Source organism: Abramis brama (genome assembly GCF_963993115.1).
Source record: "Abramis brama genome assembly, chromosome: 1".
Lineage (NCBI taxonomy): Eukaryota > Metazoa > Chordata > Actinopteri > Cypriniformes > Leuciscidae > Abramis > Abramis brama.
In genome coordinates, this window is record NC_139963.1 from 5,292,684 (window position 1) to 5,314,423 (window position 21,740).

Consider the following 21,740-nt stretch of genomic DNA (forward strand, 5'->3'; position numbering starts at 1 on the left):
GTATAGAAATCATCATGAATTCAAAGAGAATTTTCTAAGAATTTGGCATATGCATTTTTAAAGGAGGTAATTGTTTGTATATTTCCTGAAGTGTGCTTATAATGTTAGGGTTTTTTTTTTTTTTTTTTGCCCTCTGATTTTTAGAAAGCTTGTGATTTGGTCCAATTAAAGGTTGCGTCTCCTTTAAGACTTTGTATGTACACACTGCTATGATTGGGTTACATGTTTGCATATGAAATCAGCCTTATGTGTGGAATTATTCTGAAATGTTTTCATAAAGCAAAGGAAGCGCATGAGTCATTTTGTCAATTTGGTTTCAGTAAATGTTGTTATTGGACTAACAAGGACTTTTTGAATTCTGAAAATATGTTCTGTTTATTCCTATTTTACACTCATCAATCCCTTTCTGAACAGGTGATTGATTCTTATTAAAATTGTGCTCCTCTTTAGTATTTTTGTCTCAATGTTGATCTTTCCTGCCTTCATACTCAGGGATCCATGGAAGCTTGTTTCCGCCACGGAATAAAAAATAAATAAGGTAATTGTGACAATTCTGCCTTTTTTTCCTCACAATTGCAAGTTTACATCTTGCAATTCAGACTTTTTATCTCAGACTGCGTGATATAAAAGTCAGAATTGTGAGATATAAATTCAGAATTGCTTGATATAAAGTCAGAATTTCTTGATATAAAGTCAGAATTGTGAGTTATAAAATCAGAATTGCGTGATATAAAGTCAGAATTGCGAGATATAAAGTCAGAATTGCGAGTTATTAAGTCAGAATTGCGAGATATAAAGTCAGAATTGCGTGATATAAAGTCAGAATTGTGAGATATAAAGTCAGAATTGCGAGTTATTAAGTCAGAATTGCGAGTTATTAAGTCAGAATTGTGTGATATAAAGTCAGAATTGTGAGATATAAAGTCAGAATTGCGAGATATAAAGTCAGATTTGCGAGTTATTAAGTCAGAATTGCGAGTTAAGTCAGAATTATGAGATATAAAGTCAAAATTGCTTGATATAAAGTCAGAATTTCTTGATATAAAGTCAGAATTGCGAGTTATAAAGTCAGAATTGTATGATATAAACTCGCAATTCTGAGAAAATAAAGTCAGTCTTATACCTCAGATTTGTAGCCTGACGTCGTCATACTCAGATTCTAGTCAGAATGTGAGTCTGATACTGCTCCATTGAGCTGTGATTATGGGGCGTGTTTCAACCGAACCAGGAAGGAAAATGCCTCTGCACTCAACTGGATAGACCTACAACCAATCAGAGCAACAGAGTAAATGACGTATGTCTTCATTCATGTTTTCCGATTGACAAATGCCTTGATCGCGGTTCTCTGTTCCTCTTTTAAAATGAATGCGCTGTCGATATCTTCTATAACAGACGCGATGGCGGAATCTAAACATGATGTTTTATAAACAAAGTTCGGGAGGAGCACTTTCAAATAATCAATCCAATCAACTTGTCATCAAACAATTACCGTCTACGGTCTACCCTATCAGCATGAGTATATTTATTCACTATGTCAACTCACCTAACATTCCTTGACAGTTTTCAGCATCCCTCCACTCACTCTCGGCTTGTTCTTCCACAGCCTGGAATACTACGGGGGGAGTACTTTGGGTTCGGGCCGAATACCGAGCCCGGAGCCTCTCCTCGGACAGCACGCCAGCCAAATATGCATTTATTCTATCTGACTTATTTGTAAGCGTGAACTCGTGAAATAACAATTCTCCAGCGGCAGTCAACCCAAGCGCTCGTTGGTGATGTGGATGATTACGTTACGTTGCTCATCTGTCCATCATCGTATAAAGCCCGCCCTGACAATTTGATTGGTCCGAACAATTTTTGTTCGGGCATAATAGCTCCTCAACGGATCGAGTCCAGACCGAACTTCCCGAACTAAAAATTTTGTGGGCGGGGCTAAGTTCGGCTGGCATCCAGGCTATCAGATTTGGACTTTATAACTCGAAATTGTGAGTTTATGTCTCGCAATTCTGAGAAATAAAGTCAGAATTGTAAGATGTAAACTCTCAATAATCTTTTAAATTGTTTTATTCCATGGCGGAAACAAGCTTCCACAGCAATCTATTATCACTATTATATACAACATTAGTAATTTGTGTGTATATAAGTCAGTCATACAATAGGTTAGGGTTACTTGTTTATTGTATGGACTGTGTAATCCCATTAAAAGTAAGTAAACTGAGTGTTTTCACCTGAGTGAGACACTGGCTCATCCGAGCATTAAAGCCCCTGACAGACTGAGAGAGTGAGTGATAGTCATTGTTGTGGTGCTCTGTAAGCTGCTTTGTGTAATGGCTCTGTTTAATCTGCTGGCTTTTACCTGGTTGAGTGGAGAAAACAAAGCTTGTGTTGATTAATTAGAAGACACCTGATGAAGCACCATCTGTCCAGCTAACTAAAGCATCTAGCGCTGAATCTATCATCCTTGCGGAAAAGACCATGCATGTCCATCTTGGTCCTGGCTGGCTTGGTGCTTACGGTTAATGTTGTTCAGTACAAGCCCAGCACAGTTGTTCAGGAGTTCGTCCTGCAAGCTACACGAATTAAGAAAACTGTGGTGGTTCCCAGAGTGGTGTGCTCATCATCAGTGTAATGTAGTTTAATATTCCCGTTTGGTCTGACTCTGTCCTCTTTAACTTTATTATCTACTTGAACTTGAAAATTATCCTCCACCTTAATGTTTATTAAAATGTATTATCCACATAAATCCTACGTCTTGCTTGGGGCTTTGCTGCAAAATGAAGTCAGTGTTGATACAGTGAGGAAAATAAGTATTTGAACACCCTGCTATTTTGCAAGTTCTCCCACTTGGAAATCATGGAGGGGTCTGAAATTGTCATCGTAGGTGCATGTCCACTGTGAGAGACATAATCAAAAAAAAAAAAATCCAGAAATCACAATGTATGATTTTTTAACTATTTATTTGTATGATACAGCTGCAAATAAGTATTTGAACACCTGAGAAAATCAATGTTAATATTTGGTACAGTAGCCTTTGTTTGCAATTACAGAGGTCAAACGTTTCCTGTAGTTTTTCACCAGGTTTGCACACACTGCAGGAGGGATTTTGGCCCACTCCTCCACACAGATCTTCTCTAGATCAGTCAGGTTTCTGGGCTGTCGCTGAGAAACACGGAGTTTGAGCTCCCTCCAAAGATTCTCTATTGGGTTTAGGTCTGGAGACTGGCTAGGCCACGCCAGAACCTTGATATGCTTCTTACAGAGCCACTCCTTGGTTATCCTGGCTGTGTGCTTCGGGTCATTGTCATGTTGGAAGACCCAGCCTCGACCCATCTTCAATGCTCTAACTGAGGGAAGGAGGTTGTTCCCCAAAATCTTGCAATACATGGCCCCGGTCATCCTCTCCTTAATACAGTGCAGTCGCCCTGTCCCATGTGCAGAAAAACACCCCCAAAGCATGATGCTACCACCCCCATGCTTCACAGTAGGGATGGTGTTCTTGGGATGGTACTCATCATTCTTCTTCCTCCAAACACGTTTAGTGGAATTATGACCAAAAAGTTCTATTTTGGTCTCATCTAACCACATGACTTTCTCCGATGACTCCTCTGGATCATCCAAAAGGTCATTGGCAAACTTAAGACGGGCCTTGACATGTGCTGGTTTAAGCAGGGGAACCTTCCGTGCCATGCATGATTTCAAACCATGACGTCTTAGTGTATTACCAACAGTAGGAACGGTGGTCCCAGCTCTTTTCAGGTCATTGACCAGCTCCTCCCGTGTAGTTCTGGGCTGATTTCTCACCTTTCTTAGAATCATTGAGACCCCACGAGGTGAGATCTTGCATGGAGCCCCAGTCCGAGGGAGATTGACAGTCATGTTTAGCTTCTTCCATTTTCTAATGATTGCTCCAACAGTGGACCTTTTTTCACCAAGCTGCTTGGCAATTTCCCCGTAGCCCTTTCCAGCCTTGTGGAGGTGTACAATTTTGTCTCTAGTGTCTTTGGACAGCTCTTTGGTCTTGGTCATGTTAGTAGTTGGATTCTTACTGATTGTATGGGCAGGACAGGTGTCTTTATGCAGCTAACGACCTCAAACAGGTGCATCTAATTTAGGATAATAAATGGAGTGGAGGTGGACATTTTAAAGGCAGACTAACAGGTCTTTGAGGGTCAGAATTCTAGCTGATAGACAGGTGTTCAAATACTTATTTGCAGCTGTATCATACAAATAAATAGTTAAAAAATCATATATTGTGATTTCTGGATTTTTTTTTTTAGATTATGTCTCTCACAGTGGACATGCACCTACGATGACAATTTCAGACCCCTCCATGATTTCCAAGTGGGAGAACTTGCAAAATAGCAGGGTGTTCAAATACTTATTTTCCTCACTGTATATCACTCAGTGGGATAAACAGTGTATTCAAGCATAATCACCAGTGTTGGGGAACACATTACAAATTACATAATCATAATTTTTCTAGTAACTAGCAAAGTAACTGTTACTTTTTTCAACCAAGTATACTTGGTTTTCCAATGTATAGACTGATACCTTTCCAGTCCCCATGTTGAAATGAATCGTGAGTAAGTGCAGAGTAAGTGTATTTACTCATCTCACTCAAAAACAGATTCACTATTCCTCAAAATAATTAAAACAGTGAATATTATGCAAACCTGCAGTAGTTAAATATGTAAAATAACACAAATATGTATTTAATCTCACTTTATTAACCAGTATCTTCGCTGCTGACCTGATAATCCAATTCAACAATACGAATAAGCAAAAAATGACTTTAGATAAACATCACATTTGTGTTTCTTTGTGTTTGTGTTTCCTTAGGCTTATTCGGTTCACTTTTGATGTGAAAGTGCCTTTACATTTGCCAAAAATAAAACTTTTGGAGGGGGTTTTTTGTTATTAAAAAACATTCAACCCAGCCTGGGTGAGAAAAAGTAACGCAAAAGTTTTTTTTTTTTTACCGTAACTCTTCAACTATTCAAAACCATTCAAATTGCCCCTGACAGTAGACAACATGCGCTTTTCGGCAATATACGGCGTATTACGGTAATTTCATGCTTTCCGTCAGCAAATGACAGCCGCTTTCTGGAAGGATTTGAACAGAGCGATACGAAGCATGGATTTGAACAGGTTAGAGTGTTTTGGATTGCATAAAATAATAAAAGAAACGAACAAATACATGGCGAAAGAAGTGTTAGACAGCAGAAGAGGGGATTGGGATGATTTTTAATGAAACTTGGGAGGCGGATGGCCGTTACTCTTTCACGTATCTAAGCATATGACACCATGCATGTGTGCCGCCTATGAATGCATGCATTTGTATATGTGCGTGTTTGAAAAAAAGTGTCCTGAATGAAAACTGTGCAACCCAATGTCACAAAAAGACTTGTATATATGTATTATAGTTTACATTTATACATTTTTCAACTTTAAAGTGTTAGTTTCTTTCGTTCATGATTTTTCTGTTTTTTTTTTTCTAAATAAAAATCAGTAAATTTATTCTCGTTTTTTTTTTTTTAATTCTTTTTACAAACTCACCACACACAGTAATGGTCAATAACTTTAATTTGTTGAAAGCTAATCTTTTTCTGAAAAAGAAGAAAAAGCCTTGAAGATGGCACATTGTTTTAGAATTGTACAGTCAAACAATCTAAATATGTGAAAAACACCTATTTTAGCTTCAGGTTCTAAAGGGTTAATGTGTGCGATATAAAGGAAAGATTTGCATCATTTGACCGACGCGTGTCAGCACAGTTATTCAGGATCCTGACACAGAATACTGACTTCTACCAATTGCTTTTTTCCTCTGAGTAAATGGAGAAATACCAACTTAAGTTTGTGCTTGCTAACATGAATGCTTGTATGTCAAACCTCATAAATGAAGAGAAGACTCAACAGAATGCATAAGATGTACGGAAATCAGTGAATTGGATTTACACAAATACAACTGCACCTGCCCCTCTTGAGATTGATCAACAGATCAAGTCAAGTCAATTGTGTAGTGCTTTTCACAATACAGTGTTGCACAGCAGCTTTTATCCCATGAACATCAATGTATTTGCAGCGTTGCTACGGCGTGAACTCTTGTGTGTAGGCGGCTTTACTCTTTATAAGATCAGAGTCTGTTTCACATAAAGTATCTGTTGTCTTCCCAGCAGAAATTACTTTTTAGTGGAATTGACAACAGCCCATTTTACCTTTCTACATCAGTTGACCTATGTAATTACACTGTGGGCTGATGCAGATATAATTGGGCAGAATTGTTGTAGTTCTGTTCATTGCAAGCTGTTGTTGATGATTCTCATCCAAGGATTGGCCTTAGGTTCAATGTCTTGCACTTATCCAGGTGTACAGGTTTCATCTAGTTCACCTCATCCCTTGAGCAATATTGATATCAAACCTGATATTGATTATCCATGTTGGCTCAGCCACCTTTGCTTGGTCTAATAGAGGCACTGGCGCACAGAGATCGCGTCTCACGTGTAGGCGGGATAATGTTACAGCAAAACCAGACATCTGAAACCTATGGGGCATTCCCCTGAAAGGAACAAATAGTCTGAAGGAGGCCTGTTCCAGAAGGCTATTGTCCTTGCAACTATTCAAAGTGCAAATCATTTGCCTAGCACCGTTTACATCAACAAAAGTAGGGGCTTCAGACTTCTCCAGCACTTGGTTTGATGGTTTGCTGAAGGGTTAAGGTCATTGCAAACGAGTCCGAAATTTTCACACGTTAAAAAATAAATACGACCTCACGCTGTGTCAATCACGTTTACACACTGCCTCAGAAACTTTCGTACATCATAAAAAAGTTCGGATCAGGTTCGATTTCCTGCATTTTGCACATCCGTAGCAAGCGTTTTGAGAGGTGTTTTGACAATTCAGAGCCACCGTACATTACAAGCGAACGCCAAAAACGCCAGACCTGTTCAGGATCAATTAGTTCAGGGAAATTGCTGGTCTTATTTATAATATGTGGCTCCAGTATCGCTAGCAAAGCATCAAACTGAGCCTATTCCACTGATTCCTAAAGTAAACTCTGAATCTCTCGGGATAATCCCGCAGCGAACTCTCCTTCCTCTCTACACAATCTCAGGATTGGATGGACCCAATCTTTCCTCTTTATTTTTCTCTTTTTTTTTTTTGAAGAGAGAGAACAACAAAATCATCCTCACTGCTCGAAGACTCCATTTTGTATTGTTTTGTGATTTTTTTTTTTTTTTTTCATAACGGATTAATTAATACGCATCGGACTCAGTGTGCAAAGACCTTTAGGCTTTCATTTAGTCCACGGCTTTCACACAGGATTGTCAAGGCATATCATAGCTTAGACAAAGTGCCCTCTAACTCTGTCTGGGCTCATTTTGTGTGTCATGGCTTCACCTGGTGTCTTGTTTAAGGTTATTCCCTTTGAGCAAATCTGGCCAGGATCAAGTGTGAGAACCTGCGTCCATCGTTGCACATTCAGTGTTAGTGACACTCCAGCTGTAGCGAATCTGGCAGAAATTTTGCGTGAGAGCGCTTTGGTTGGTAGCGAATGAGACTCTTTGTGCTTCTGGTATAATTTATTCAGCAGGTTGGGGCAGACAACCAGAAGTCTCTGCCAGAGGAACGTTTAACAAGACTTGAAGAGCAATTACGAGAGGGTGCTATTCAATCTCATTGCTTTCCCTCAGAGATAGAGACGTTGCCAGAGAAAACAAAGCATTGATGGGTCGTCCCCTTGAAAGACTGAAGCTGCTGGTGCTGCTCTGAGAACAGATGTTACCACTAGATAACAACCAACAAATAACCATAAATACTAATATTCTCTTATAAGCCACAGTCACACACTCTCTCGCTCTCTGTGTGTGGTTGATCAGGCATTGGCTTTGAATTATGTTCAAATATCGTCAGCTTCCACAGCTTCACTTCTTCACATATTGTACACCCACACGCAGACATGAACTGTCCTTATGTGTTGTATAAGAGGAAGACGATTATCATACAGCTGTGTGGCATCTCCATCCCTCAGTGACACAAACGTGCTGTGAAGATGATTGATTCACACCTGCGTATTCACATCTGCTGAGCTCCACTTATATGTGCCTGTGACATCTGGAGTGCAGGACTGATGGATTCCCCATGTGGTCTTGACAGCAAACTTGTCCTGCTTTTATTTGCTTCATCGTCTCCAAGATAGTATTTGAATGTTACCAGTTGGAGGCTAATATGTTTACCAAGCGCCAACCTCCCGGTCTCTCTCTTGAATCCAACACAGAAGTGACTTAAACTTCAATTCATCAACTGGCCACTAGAGACATTCTCCAAAAGAGAGTCAATCCCATAGACCCCCATGTTAAATTCCCAACTTTACTGCAGAAAGAAATATGTTTACAGCCTGGTACAAAAAGTGGTTTTGGTCTATATAGCTAATTTTGCACTTCATGACGACTGTGAGGGGGTGATTTTTTTTTTATAACTCATCCATTTAAATTATGTTAAGCCTTAAAGTTCTGCATAATTAAGGGCGTGGCCAATCAGCCAATCCGCCTCGCTGCACATTTTCGGTTTATCCGGGAGTGACGCGCTGCCAGGATGGCGACGGCCGGCTCTGCCCACTTTGTGCTTCAAAAATATGGGCTCTTCAGAAACATACGAGTGACGTCACGGACACTAAGTCCATTTTTTTACTTATTACTAAGTTACTTAAGACATTTACATATGTCTCAGTGATTGTCTTTCCGAAGATGTCTTTGTGATTGTCTTCCTGAAGATGTCTCAGTGATTGTCTTCCTGAAGATGTCTCAGTGATAGTCTTCCTGAAGATGTCTCAGTGATTGTCTTCTTGAAGATGTCTCAGTGATTGTCTTCCTGAAGATGTCTCAGTGATAGTCTTCCTGAAGATGTCTCAGTGATTGTCTTCTTGAAGATGTCTCAGTGAGAGTCTTCCTGAAGATGTCTCAGTGATAGTCTTCCTGAAGATGTCTCAGTGATAGTCTTCCCGAAGATGTCTCAGTGATTGTCTTCCCGAAGATGTCTCAGTGATTGTCTTCCCGAAGATGTCTCAGTGATTGTCTTCCCGAAGATGTCTCAGTGATTGTCTTCCCGAAGAGTGGAGTGGACTGTCAGGAAGATGAAGCTGTGTTTTGTAGGATGCAAGTTGATGGCAGTAATGAACTCACAGGGAAATGAGAGAAACACACACAGCAGGACACACACTCTCCATTTAATCAATCAGTGTTGTCTCTCCAGTTCCTGCGTGTGTGATTGTCTTTAGATTACGCCTGCATATGAACATCTGACTGTGGGCAACAGATCGGCTTCAAGCGCCAGTGATCCGCCTACACTCTAAAAAATGCTGTGTTGTTTCAACCTAAATTTGGGTCAAATATGGACAATCCCAGCCATTGGGTTAAGTTTTTAAATAAACATTTTAACCCAACATTTGGGTTTGTCCATATTAGACCCAAAATTAAAACAACCCAGCATTTTTTTAGAGTGTACCTATTCAGCAATTTTAGGCATTATATGCTCCTGGCATGAAGATTGTTTTTGAAGGTCGGAAGAAACATTATCCAGTCTTTTATTGGCCTAAAGCAAACACAACATCCCCCCCACCACCCCCCAGTTCAGTGCAAATCCCACCTTGCAGCCAATTTCATTGGTTACAGATAGGGTTACGGATAGGGTTAGGGGTTATTATTATTTGATGTAGTATTAGGCATTCAGCACTGTGCTTGACATGAGTAAATCTTTTCAGCACAGAGGTTGGGCTGAACTGTTTTGGGAAGAAAAGTCACCCGATTGCTACATGCTAAGTGAAAAACGAAATCCAAGATGGCGGACAAGTTGAAACGAATGTAAATTATATTCATATTTAATGCTGAAAGCAACAAATAAAATAGTTTATTGGAATTTATTGTGAGTTGAGTCTCTCATGCACTTCCTTATGTGGTTCCATTGCACTCATCTTAGACGGCATCATTCACCCACTATGATTCAATTGTGTTATTAGTTCATCACAATTAGCATGTGTCATGTTTTCATATCGTCCAATCACTCATATTCATTGATACGTCTCATCATTGTCATCACTCACACTCAGTCTGTCATGTGTCAGGATGATGTAACGGGATGAGACGCCACGCTCAACACTATAAATCTAAATCACTGAAGCCCGATGTGAATTGAAGGGTGGTGTTTGTATGGAGCTGTTGGATTGGAGTCATTCCCAGCTCTCGGATGTTTGTGGGAGGCGTTTGTGCCGATAATGTATCTGATGCTGGTGACATTTAAACAGATCTCCCCTCTCAGCTGTGTGTAATACAAGAGACCAGCTCAAGAGAACCTTCCAGCAACCTGTGAGGACTCTTAATCCATTTGTGTTTCCACTTTACTGTTCATTTCATTAGAGAGTTGTCGTTCAATACGTATTAATCAGGACAAGCACTAACATTCATTGATTTATTCTGTTTCTCAGTGTTGCATTGAATTTTACAACTATATATATATATAGGAAATGTATCTTTATACATTGTTAAAGGTGAAGTATGTAAGATCTTAACCCAGTTTATTGTTCAATGACTACTATTAGTATGCAGTTCTTGGGTTTATCTCCCCCAACAGTGTAAGCACCAAAGCACCATCAAAACATTGAGAGCGCCCCGCTCAGGGGTGTGTTTCCCAAAAGCATTGTTAGCCAACAATGGTCGCAAGTTCTGTCGTTATCAGCATAGTTCAACGAGTCGGTGTTTCCCGAAACATCGTTCTAACGAACATTTGCAAACAGCATCACAAAGTTGTGTTTGGAACGACAGCTCTCGACCTGTGGTTAGAAGCAGAGTTTCTTGTTTGCAATACCCTACCACCTTACAGAATACCCTAGCAACTGCCTAGCAACCACCCAGAACACCCTAGCAACCAAACAGAATATCCTAGCAACCACCCAGAATACCTTAGCAACCGCCTAGCAACACCATAGCAACCACCAATAACACCCCAGCAACCGCTTAGCAACCACCCAGAACACCCTAGCAACCACCCACAATACTTTAGAAACCGCCTCACAACCGCCCAGAACACCATAGCAACTGCCTAGTAACACCATAGCAACCATCCAGAACACCCTAGCAACCGCCTAGCAACCATCCAGAATACCCCAGCTACCACCTAGCAACCACCCAGAACAGCATCACAAAGTTGTGTGTTTGGTACGACAGAGTTTCTTGTTTGCATGACATGTGGACTCAATAAATCCTGATCTTGAGCAAAATAAGCAAGCTGACATTCAGTACAACCTGTGTCTTTTATTTAGAATACATACAAATGTCATTTACGTCTTTTAGTTTCTCAAGAGATTTAAAGTGTCATTTTTGAAGAGTGCGCATGTGTGAACGTGCTCTAGTACGTAAGAACGAGCCTATGATTGAATCTGGAAATAAAGCAAAATAGCTGAGGAAAATGAGAAATATTCCTCAGATGCCATATCTGTAATTTATAGCAAAACATCTAGCATTAATTCGATCTCAAACAGATTCGTTAAAATAAGTTATTATCCACCACCTGCGTGACATCATTAACCAACATGGTTGAACGATCAATTTGCGACAATATGGTTTCGGGAAACAGTCGTGATTCGCTAGCTGATTTCTTCAAAGATGCATCGTTCTGTGGTAGTGAACCAGCGAGTTACGACTTTGTACAGGAAACACCCTCCAGATCCATCAATCTCTTTCCAGCTCAACCAATAGCGTGAGTCTGGGGGCGTGGCTAGTGTAGCAGGCGGAGCCAGACGGTGTTTAGCCACTGGGTCCATTACTGGCACATCACATGGGAAAAGACATTCCGCACTAGTTGAAGTGCAAGACAAAACTCACTGCATTTAGACCGTCAAATATTAAACAGGTCACAAACACGTCAAATCAAAGAGCATTGAGATACAACATCATCATGTGCCCGTTCAGAAAGACAAATAGACCTGTTTATCATTTTTACTTTGATGTGTCCAGTGTAGAAACAGTGATCACAGAGATCAACTAGTTTGTCTAGATTTTTTCTTAAATATGCATTTTGCTATTTTGAATCAAAGCCTCCTTAAACTTTGCTGTTGTCAACTCAACATATCCCACAATCCTTTGCATTCCATTCTGTGACAGTTGAGCTAAAAAAATAAAGATGGCGTCTGAAAGTTATGCTTGGTGGTCAGCTTGTGTGTAAATGTAAGTTTTTGACCGTTTTCCACTTTTGATGTCATTTCTAGCGAGACTGTTAATTACTGTTGTAGTAATTAAATATTCGATTAGTTTTCACCAAAGCTCGCTCTATTTTGATCATTAAACCGTTACGCTGCCTCAGAAGTCTGTCCGAAATCAGTTTTGTAAGATACCTTCATGCGCCTGCAACCCTGCCTGCAAATTAATTATGAAACTGGTATCTAGAATCACAGAATTTCAGTGGTATTTATAGGTTTGATATTTGATATGTATATGAAACAAAAGTGTTTATGTTTTTGATCTAATCTCCCCTTTCTTCTCATCCACAGTGTGCTGTTTTGTGGTCCACAAACGGTGCCATGAGTTTGTTACGTTCTCCTGTCCAGGGGCCGACAAGGGCCCCGACACAGATGTGAGTAAATGCTTGTATTTGTCTCTATCTTCACACACACACACACTTGCTCACACTGCCATCAGCACTGTTAAAGAGCTGTGTTTGTTAAGATCCGTGTCTATTTAGCATTATAGTCGTCATGTATTTAAAAGTAAAAGTCATGCTGAGGAGAAAGAGTCTCTCTCTCTCTCTCTCTCTCTCTCTCTCTCTCTCTCTCTCTCTCTCTCTCTCTCTCTCTCTCTCTCTCTCTCTCTCTCTCTCTCTCTCTCTCTCTCTCTCTCTCTCTCTCTCTCTCTCTCTCTCTCTCTCTCTCTCTCTCTCTCTCTCTCTCTCTCTCTCTCTCTCTCTCTCTCTCTCTCTCTCTCTCTCTCTCTCTCTGTGTGTGTGTGTGTGGTCAGATTTGACCTGCATGTCCCCTGAGTGCTGCTTACTCAGACATCTAACCACACAAGGCCAGTAATGTGCGGTTTCTTTTAACCCTTCATAACCTGGTGTTTAAGCAGAGACGTATGAGAGGATCACATGCTTGTTGTGGTTGTTTTATGGGTCTTTAATTGCTGTAAGATTGGAAGTTCAGAATGAGTTTTTGCGGTATGTTCAATATGTTTACTTACATCAATATAGTACATTTGTATATCATTTATTTCTGTCAATATTTTTAAAGTGTCCATTTTTTGCCCTTAGATTGTTGCATAATTTAAAGGAATAATGAGCTTCTTGTTCCCTGATGTCGATCCAAAACACAAAAGGAGAAATCCAGCTAAATGTTCACGCTGCCCTTTTCCATACAGTGAACGCAGACCAGATGTCCAGATGCTGGTTTAGTGCTGGTTAATGCTGGTTTAGTGCTGGTTAGTGCTAGTTTAGTGTTGTTTTATGCTGGTTAGTGCTGGTCCAGGCATGTTTATGCTGGTTTAGTGCTAGTTTAGTGCTGGTTTATGCTGGTTAGTAGTGTTTTAGTGCTGGTTTATGCTGGTTAGTGCTAGTTTAGTGCTGGTTTATGCTGGTTTAGTGCTGGTTTATGCTGGTTAGTGCTGGTCCAGGCTTGTTTATGCTGGTTTAGTGCTGGTTAATGTTGGTTTAGTGCTGGTTAGTGCTAGTTTAGTGCTGGTTTATGCTGGTTAGTTGTGGTCCAGGCTTGTTTATGCTGGTTTAGTGCTAGTTTAGTGCTAGTTTAGTGCTGGTTTATGCTGGTTAGTGCTGGTTTAGTGCTGGTATAGTGCTGCTCTGACTGGTGGACCAGCATAGTCATGCTGTTCTCAAGCAAACCGGATTTGGTGAAGCTGGTCTTGCGGGGTTGAGTGTAAGTAGACCAGTTGTCTGTATGAAAGCAGGCTGTTTGGAGACAAGCATTGTTTTTGGTTGGATATTTCTATTTTTAACACATTAAGTATGTAAAGGAAAAATAATATAAGATTAAAAAATAGGATTTATTGAAATATATAATTATGACTTTGTAATTTCTTTTGTTCCCTCTGTTGACAGTAGAAATAATTTTTTTAATTGTTTTAGTTACAATTATATTATTACCCAATGTCATCTGAAGTTTTAAACAAAGTATAAATTAAAACCGGTGAAACGTGTCAAATGATCAAAGAGTTTGTCTCCTGTTTCAAAGGATCTACACACAAATCAGATAAAAAGAGATGGTTTACATTGCAAAACAAAAACATTTAGAGATATGAAAACAAAGAAAACAAAGAAAAATGCCAAATAGCAGCATAATCATAAGCAGTTTGTTCACTAACAGAGGTTATGAGAAGAGCTCTTGCTAAGAAAGAGCTATTGATAATAAAAGCTCAAAATGGAAAGTTGCTGTTTTCAAAGACTTTAATGGTCATTTGGGAACTCAGATGTCAAAATCCAGCTGTCAGTCCCTGATTCCAAAAAGTGCACTTAGTAAAAGACGTCATTGCAGCAGGAGCATGAAGTATTGTAGTCAATAGTGATAGCATGCACTTTTAACTATTGCTGAAAGAGAATTAATTCACCAAAGCCAAGTGCAAATTGCCAGACTAAAAGTCACATAATGAAACACCGATCATCATAATGGTGACTTCAAACAGACTAAAACTACTTTTAACACCTAAGCAAGTTTTGTTGTGGTCTTGATGGAATCATATCAGCACTCAAAATATGCTGATCTACCAGCACTACCGCTTTTCATACTGGGGACCAGCAAACCAGCATCCCATGCAATGCTGAGATTTTCAGCAGGGCATTTAAAAAATATATCTAGAAGATTGGAAATCACTGTTCAGTTAATTGTATAAAAAACAGCAATCCGGGCATTCTGACAAACATATCTCAAATTGCATACACTGACATCTAAATTAATTTATTGAAGTCAAAAAGATTATGTAATATCTCTGAATCAACCTAAATACATTAATTTATACCACCAAAACTACACTGTATGGGTTAAGTTATAAATATTATATTAGAAACAGATATTTAAAGTAACAAATTCCAGGTTACCACTTTGTGCAGGGTAGATTTAGCACGACTGAACTTTAATATTTGAGTGACCTAACCCTTAAACGGTATTTAATGACATGTGAATTTCCTTGTCCTGGTTTTTATCTCTTTTGAAGAGTTATGGGATAAATTTCCCGTCAAATGTATTGCGGTCACGGATGCAGTCAGGCTTATGGTGTTTTTCCCTTCGATCATGTTTCCTCGTTCTGCACTTGCTTTCCCAAACGTAGCAGTTCGAGTTTCATGTAAATTAGGGTGGGCATAAGCATGACCATTGGTCCACTAGTTCTAGATTGACAGCTCCTCCTCTAGCCAATCAGTGGAAGAGGGGAGTTGACATCATGGCTGCTGATGCAATGATAACAGTCAACTGGCACTCTTGTAATCAATGTTAACCTTTATGTTCAATGGTATCTTGTGTTAAAAAATATTGCTTATGGCTCATGATGCTAAAGCGCTCGCTTTAGTACTGTAAGTAAAACACCCTGCCATTTTGACATGTTACATTATTTCTTTGAAAAATTAAGTTTGGAAAAAACTGCCACTGGACATTCAGGAATGAAACAAGTGAATCATTTCCCTTTACCCGACTCATTCAAATTATTAAAGTATTTTACAAACTCAATGTAAAATATGATAAATCTTATAAAACCAACACCTTTGTTATCAATGAAATACTGTAGATAAAAACAAAGGTACAAATCTGTTCACAGAAAAACAATACATGACAAAATATAAAGACAATTACGAGCAGTATACAATGGACTACTCATTGTATGAGTACAATGAAACTCAAATTGTACAGGTTTGGAACAACTTGAGTGTGATGTAAATGATGTATTTGGTGAACTATCACTTTAAGCCCGCCTTGATGTACATTAAACCCTTAACTGCAACGTTTGGAAAAGCAAGCATACAATGTGGAAACAAGAAATCAGCATAAGCTTACAAAACATGATAATATGAGCAGAAAATGTCAGAGAACACAAAAAACAGAGTAATATAACCAAGGAAAACATGATTTTGTGTGAGATTCTGATCATTTTTGCATTCATGGTTCAGTTTTGTGCAATATAATTTTAAATGTGTGTAATTTTGTTTATGCATGCTTATAATTTTTTGACCCATGACCACATTGTTTGCTATTCTGATCATTTTGCATTCATTTTTCAGGTTTTTTTAAATTTTTTTGCAATATATTTTTACATGTGTTTTTACATTTTTGATTCACGCTTATTATTATTTTTATCCATGACCACAATACTTGTCGGGAAAAGAATCCCATAGCGCGTGCGTGTGTGTATGTGTGTGTCTCTCTCTCTGTGTGTGTGTGTGAGTCAGAGGGTCAGGGCTGCTGATCTCATAAGCTCTTCTCCTCCTGGTGTGAGCATGTGCTCGACCGCAGGCTCCGTCACGACCCTGAAGCTCCGTCCAACTGATCTGAACACTGCTCATTTCACATCTCCTTTTCTTTTGCCCTCATGCTTCATCTTTCTTTAGCTGATGCTCCAACCCTCAAGACTAAACTCATTTAAAGCTGCAGTGTGTCATTTCTGAAGAAAATGTGAGTTGCGAGTGTGAACCTGCCGGCTCTGCTTTTGTTGCTGTGGTTGCCAGGGTCTTCGGAGTGTTATTTTATTCCTTTGTGTTGAATTTGGAAGTAAAAACCAGGTATTACGCAGGAACTTGGTAGGCGTAATAACAATTTTCTTTTGTAAACTCCCGTAGCCATGACCACTCTTGAAACTCGCACCTTACTCTTCTGTCCTCCTTTTTTAATTGAACTTCTTTCACTATTAAAAATAAGCACTCTTTATACAGATTGGTATGTGGTTGCTATGCTGTGGTTGCTAGGTAGATAAAAAAATGCTGCCCACAACTCTACACTGTTAAACATTTCCTGTTAAACATAAAATTATAGTATGTTCCAGATTTATAATTGCCGTACTTTCACAGTAATTTCACAGTAAGACTTCTCTTGTATTGAACTGCACTCTCAGAAATCTACTGTAAAATCTACAGTAATTTACTGGCCATTTTAGTCAGGTTTTTACAATTGTACTGTAAACAGAGCTTGCTTTTACTGTGAGTTTACGGTTTTGGAAAACACAGACAAGCTTATTTCTTGTTGGTTTTTATCTCTGCTGCTCAACTTATTTTTGATTCACTTTTAGCAGTTTGTGTTGGTTAATTCATGTAATGTTTTTATTTTTATTTTTTATAATCATTATTATTATTATTTGTTGAGTGTCACCATTGTTGTGTTTTGTATGTGGAAGTATTGATGTCTATCAAAGATGAATCTCAGTTTCACTATTGCGAAAGATATAAACAGTTATGAATTTGAAATAAGGTATTGGTAAATCTTTATTGGATTAAGATTACTTCTAGCTAGTCATCATTTTAACAAATGTTTGCATTTCTCACACTTCTGACTTAACTTTCAAAAACTGTATTTTTTTTCAATTTTTTTTTTTCATTCCGGTTTCAGAGTTGTGAGGTCTCCTTACCAAAAGGTTTCTTGTTAGAAAAAGACCCCATGAAATCAAAATTGATGTTTTTTGGGGGGGTTATTATGAATATGTTAGCCTTACTGTTAACTATAAGCTAGTGTGCTCCAAAATAATGACAAAATTCACATATAGAATATAAACATTCAAACTTAAAGTCTCATTGTTACGCCAATATGGATCAATGATTTTAATGACATTACTCCTCAGTTCAGCTTCTCATCAGATTTTCTGTCCAATCAAATGCTCTCTAGAATCTGAAGCTCCGCCCCCTACACTATAAATAGATGCTGAAGCTGCAGCTGAAATCAGTCTCTTGTTCACACATTTACTATTTTCTACATGGTGAATGGCCCACAGTGCACTAGATAGACCCGCCCCTTTTCAGCGCTGTGCTCGTTGTCTTTTGTCTTCCGCTCTGTATTTTCACAGTGATCTTACGTATTTATGAATGAACGGCTCATTTTAAAATCTTCCCGGTCTACTGACATTTGTTAAGACATCTGCTTTAAACATTACAATGCTCATGATAACTCTCGTAAGTAAATGCACTTCACCAGCTAATTACTCCTCGACCGCAATGCCAATGAAATACACAGAGCGACCACAAAAGTGGAAGTTCAAAGACAATATTCTATAATATTATAATAGACAATATTCTGCGCGCTTGTTTGTCTGCCGCATAAGGTCTATAGGGGATAGGGAACAATTCAGACAGTGTAAAAATGCTTTCCATTGGGGCGAATGAAGTCTGGCTTCACGTTTGTGTCACGCGAACCACCGCAGCTCCGGTCCAGAGACACGGATCATGCGATCGAGTCGCCGCAGACCAGAAAATGTATCGGACTCATTTGAATTGTACACAGAATGCTGTATTTTAAAGCGATATAGAGGAGAACAGGAGGAGAAACGTTCAGAGATTAGGAGGAAACTGCGGCTTTAAAGAGCTCAACAGCTATTGGCTATTTTAAAAAAGAGGAGGAGCTATTCGATATGTCCTGTTCTATCTTTCTGTGGAAATAACACATTGAATAATGCTATGTGTTTAAAAAGCACTTCAGTGGGCCTTTAGTAAAGCTGTAGAGTGCTAGAGATTGAGAGAGACTGTTGACAGGTATCGCACACCGGACACGTCCTTCTGTTCTCGCATTCGCAAGTTCAAGGCGGCAACGGTGAATCTAATCGCCAGACAGGCAAAAGTTTACATAATCAACACATTATCTTATCGGCAAGGCATATCAGCATAATTTTTGACTATAATATCATGCATCCCTGTTACCATCCAAAAAATGTACACAGTATACTGTCGCATCTATGTTCTTTCCCATTGCAAGTATATTTTGTAAACATTTGCAATCATTTAGGCTAACAATATTGTGTAACTGATGTTCTTTAACTTTGTGATTATGTAGAGAAGCATCTGTCTGAGGTGGGCTTCAAACAAATCTACAGCGTTGTGCGTCACAATCAAATCAATGCGATTCTGTATTTCATATGCAGCTTTGATTTGTATATGTGGATTAAACTGGAACATATGATCTGTCAAGTCCCCTGTGATTCTCAGGATCTTCCGTCTCTGAATAATATTGATATCTTCATTACTGGCCTCCACTGGGGCTGAGCGTGGAGTATCTCTCAAGCCTTTACTCAGAACTGTTTATATCAAGCACTTTAAACACACTCTTGGTTAAACTGCTTAAAATATTAAGATGCATCACATGATAAGTGATCATGCTTAATACAATTATGCTGTCTTTCTCTGAACCGCCTTGCTGCTGCTTATATTTGTTTTCTTCTAAAAGTCAGTTTATGCATAAACATGTAAACTACTGTTAGTAGCATATTGTGTCTGTGAAATTACAATATTGTAGCCAATCTTGTATAATAGGCACCAGAATGTTGATGATCCAAAAAGCACATAAAGCCATATTGACAGTAATCCATATGGCACTTCCATTTACACCAAGTATGAGCTCAACTCTCTCTTGAAAGTGTGTATAACAGTTGGTTTCTAGTCACACACACCTATCGTTTGGCTTCAGAAGACATAGATTCATCCACTGGGAAGAATCCCTTTAAGGTCAATCTGATCCTGTATCTACATATAGGAATCAGAACGGCCTCTTATACAAGTCTTAGTACAGCCTTTATGCTGAATCTGTACAAGTCAGGTCGATTTCATTTGTATAGCGCTTTTCATGATATGCAAGCAGCTTTATAGAAATTCACTGTCAATAATATCTTTGACTAACTTTATAGTCGCATTTATCAGATTAGAGCTCATATTAGAGTTGAGATACATAACAATCAAGCAGTTGATATTTGCTATATACAGTAGTATAGTATACTGTTTACATTTTGCGATGATTTAACCAATCACAGAGCCGATATTTACTATCTTACACAATTTGGCAGTGAGCCACATGAACTCAGCAAAGAATTGCACTCTTATACTGCTGATGAAAAATGTATAATAAACATTTTGAAATGAGACTCCCTGAAACAAAATCAAATCGCATATTGAGATGCCTAAAGATTCCCACCTGTGTTTGTTACTAGAAATGCTAACTATTTTAACTCTAGGCTACTGTCCAAAACTTGTAGCATTAATCACAAGATAAAGTAGGCAAATAATCGTATAATCTAATTATTACAATCTGGAATACTGCACTTGCTATGTGTGTCATTAAAGGTACAATATGTACGTTTTTTGTTAAAAACAAAAATCAAAAACCACTTGCACAGTGTGATATATTTCATGCAGTTGTGTACTTACGTTATCCCAAAAGTTCCCAAGGATTGGTAAATCCAGAGAAATTCCCATTTTAAATATTGGCTGACATAATATCCGCACTATCCTCGTGTTTTCCGCTTGTAGAAACCATATATATATATATATATTAGGGGTGGAGCCGAACCCGAATACGGTATTCGGAAAGGCACAAATAATGTGTTTTTTCCGAATACTTATTTCGAACAAATACTTTAAAAATATTTGTATCCGGGAACAAGAAAACTTTATATCAAAAAGCTGCGTTTCCATATGAGACATGGCGACCGGCGGTTCTGCTGATGTGGTGGCTGTTAATCCACTTGTTGATAAGAAAATAAATATTTTGGATTAGGCTAATGTCACGTTGTCATAAGGGGCCGTTCATATAGCGCGTTTTCTGCGCGTGCAGATTTCAAATGTAGGCGCGCGTTTTTCCAGGCGCGTCTATGTCGACGGTTGCATAGCAACGACAGACGCCATGAGAGAGCTTGTGGAAAGGAGAAAGCGGTGCGAACCAAAGAGTATAGAAGTATGTGCGAACTGCGCTATCCATGATGACGAGGAAGTATCAGCAAAGAATTAATTGATTTCTAGCCCTTGCATTAGCTTTAGATATATTTATGGAGATGAGAAATGAAATAAAAAGCCGTCATTAATATCAGTCCGTCAGAAAAGCAGTTCTAGTCTTATTCTTGGCTGGATAACTCTTAGCAGGTTTAAAAAGCCCTTTTAAAATTAAATATGAATGCAGTTTTGGATTCAATAAAAGTACAGTCAAGTCAAATAAAACACGTTTTATCTCCTGTATAGTTTGAGATACCATTCATAAACATTACTTAATGCGTTATCTACAACAACACATTGAGTGAACAATATATTTTTACAACATCAATTAATGTTTGTGAATGTTATTTAATACAAATTTAATACACACTGGTCATGTTTGTTTACTTCATTCATTGTGCATTAAATAATGTTAACTTTTGATTTTAAAAATGTATTTTTAAATCAACCCCAAGGAGAATAATTGCGACAGTATATAAACTATTGTTAGGTCATTTTATCTAATGTAGATAATAAAATAATACTACAGTTTCTATCTTTGTAACCATGATATAAACTTTAATATATGTAAATTTAATCTAAATTAAGCTTTGGTACCGAAATTGGTAAAGAGAACAGTGGATTTTCACTGGTATTGGTACCGAATACTGAAATTTTGGTACCGTGACAACACTATTAGCTCTGTTAGCTCGGTAATTTAGACAATAGGCTGTTGACAGAGTAACTTTAACATAGGTAATGGCTGTTATGTTATTTTCTTTTCAATGACATTCCTTGTTACATGTTCATTGCTGGATTTATGGAAAAACATC

At 38.5% G+C, this 21,740-nt stretch overlaps 1 protein-coding gene across 2 annotated transcripts in view; it reads left to right on the top strand.

Moving 5' to 3' along the window:
- prkcab (protein kinase C, alpha, b) overlaps positions 1 to 21,740 on the top strand; it is a 178,246-nt gene that overhangs the window by 54,563 nt on the left and 101,943 nt on the right. For both annotated transcript variants that reach the window (XM_084108985.1, XM_084108984.1), the window contains exon 3: positions 12,539 to 12,621. In XM_084108985.1, coding sequence (XP_083965111.1) covers positions 12,539 to 12,621 — 83 coding nt within the window. The remainder of the gene's footprint in view (positions 1 to 12,538; positions 12,622 to 21,740) is intronic.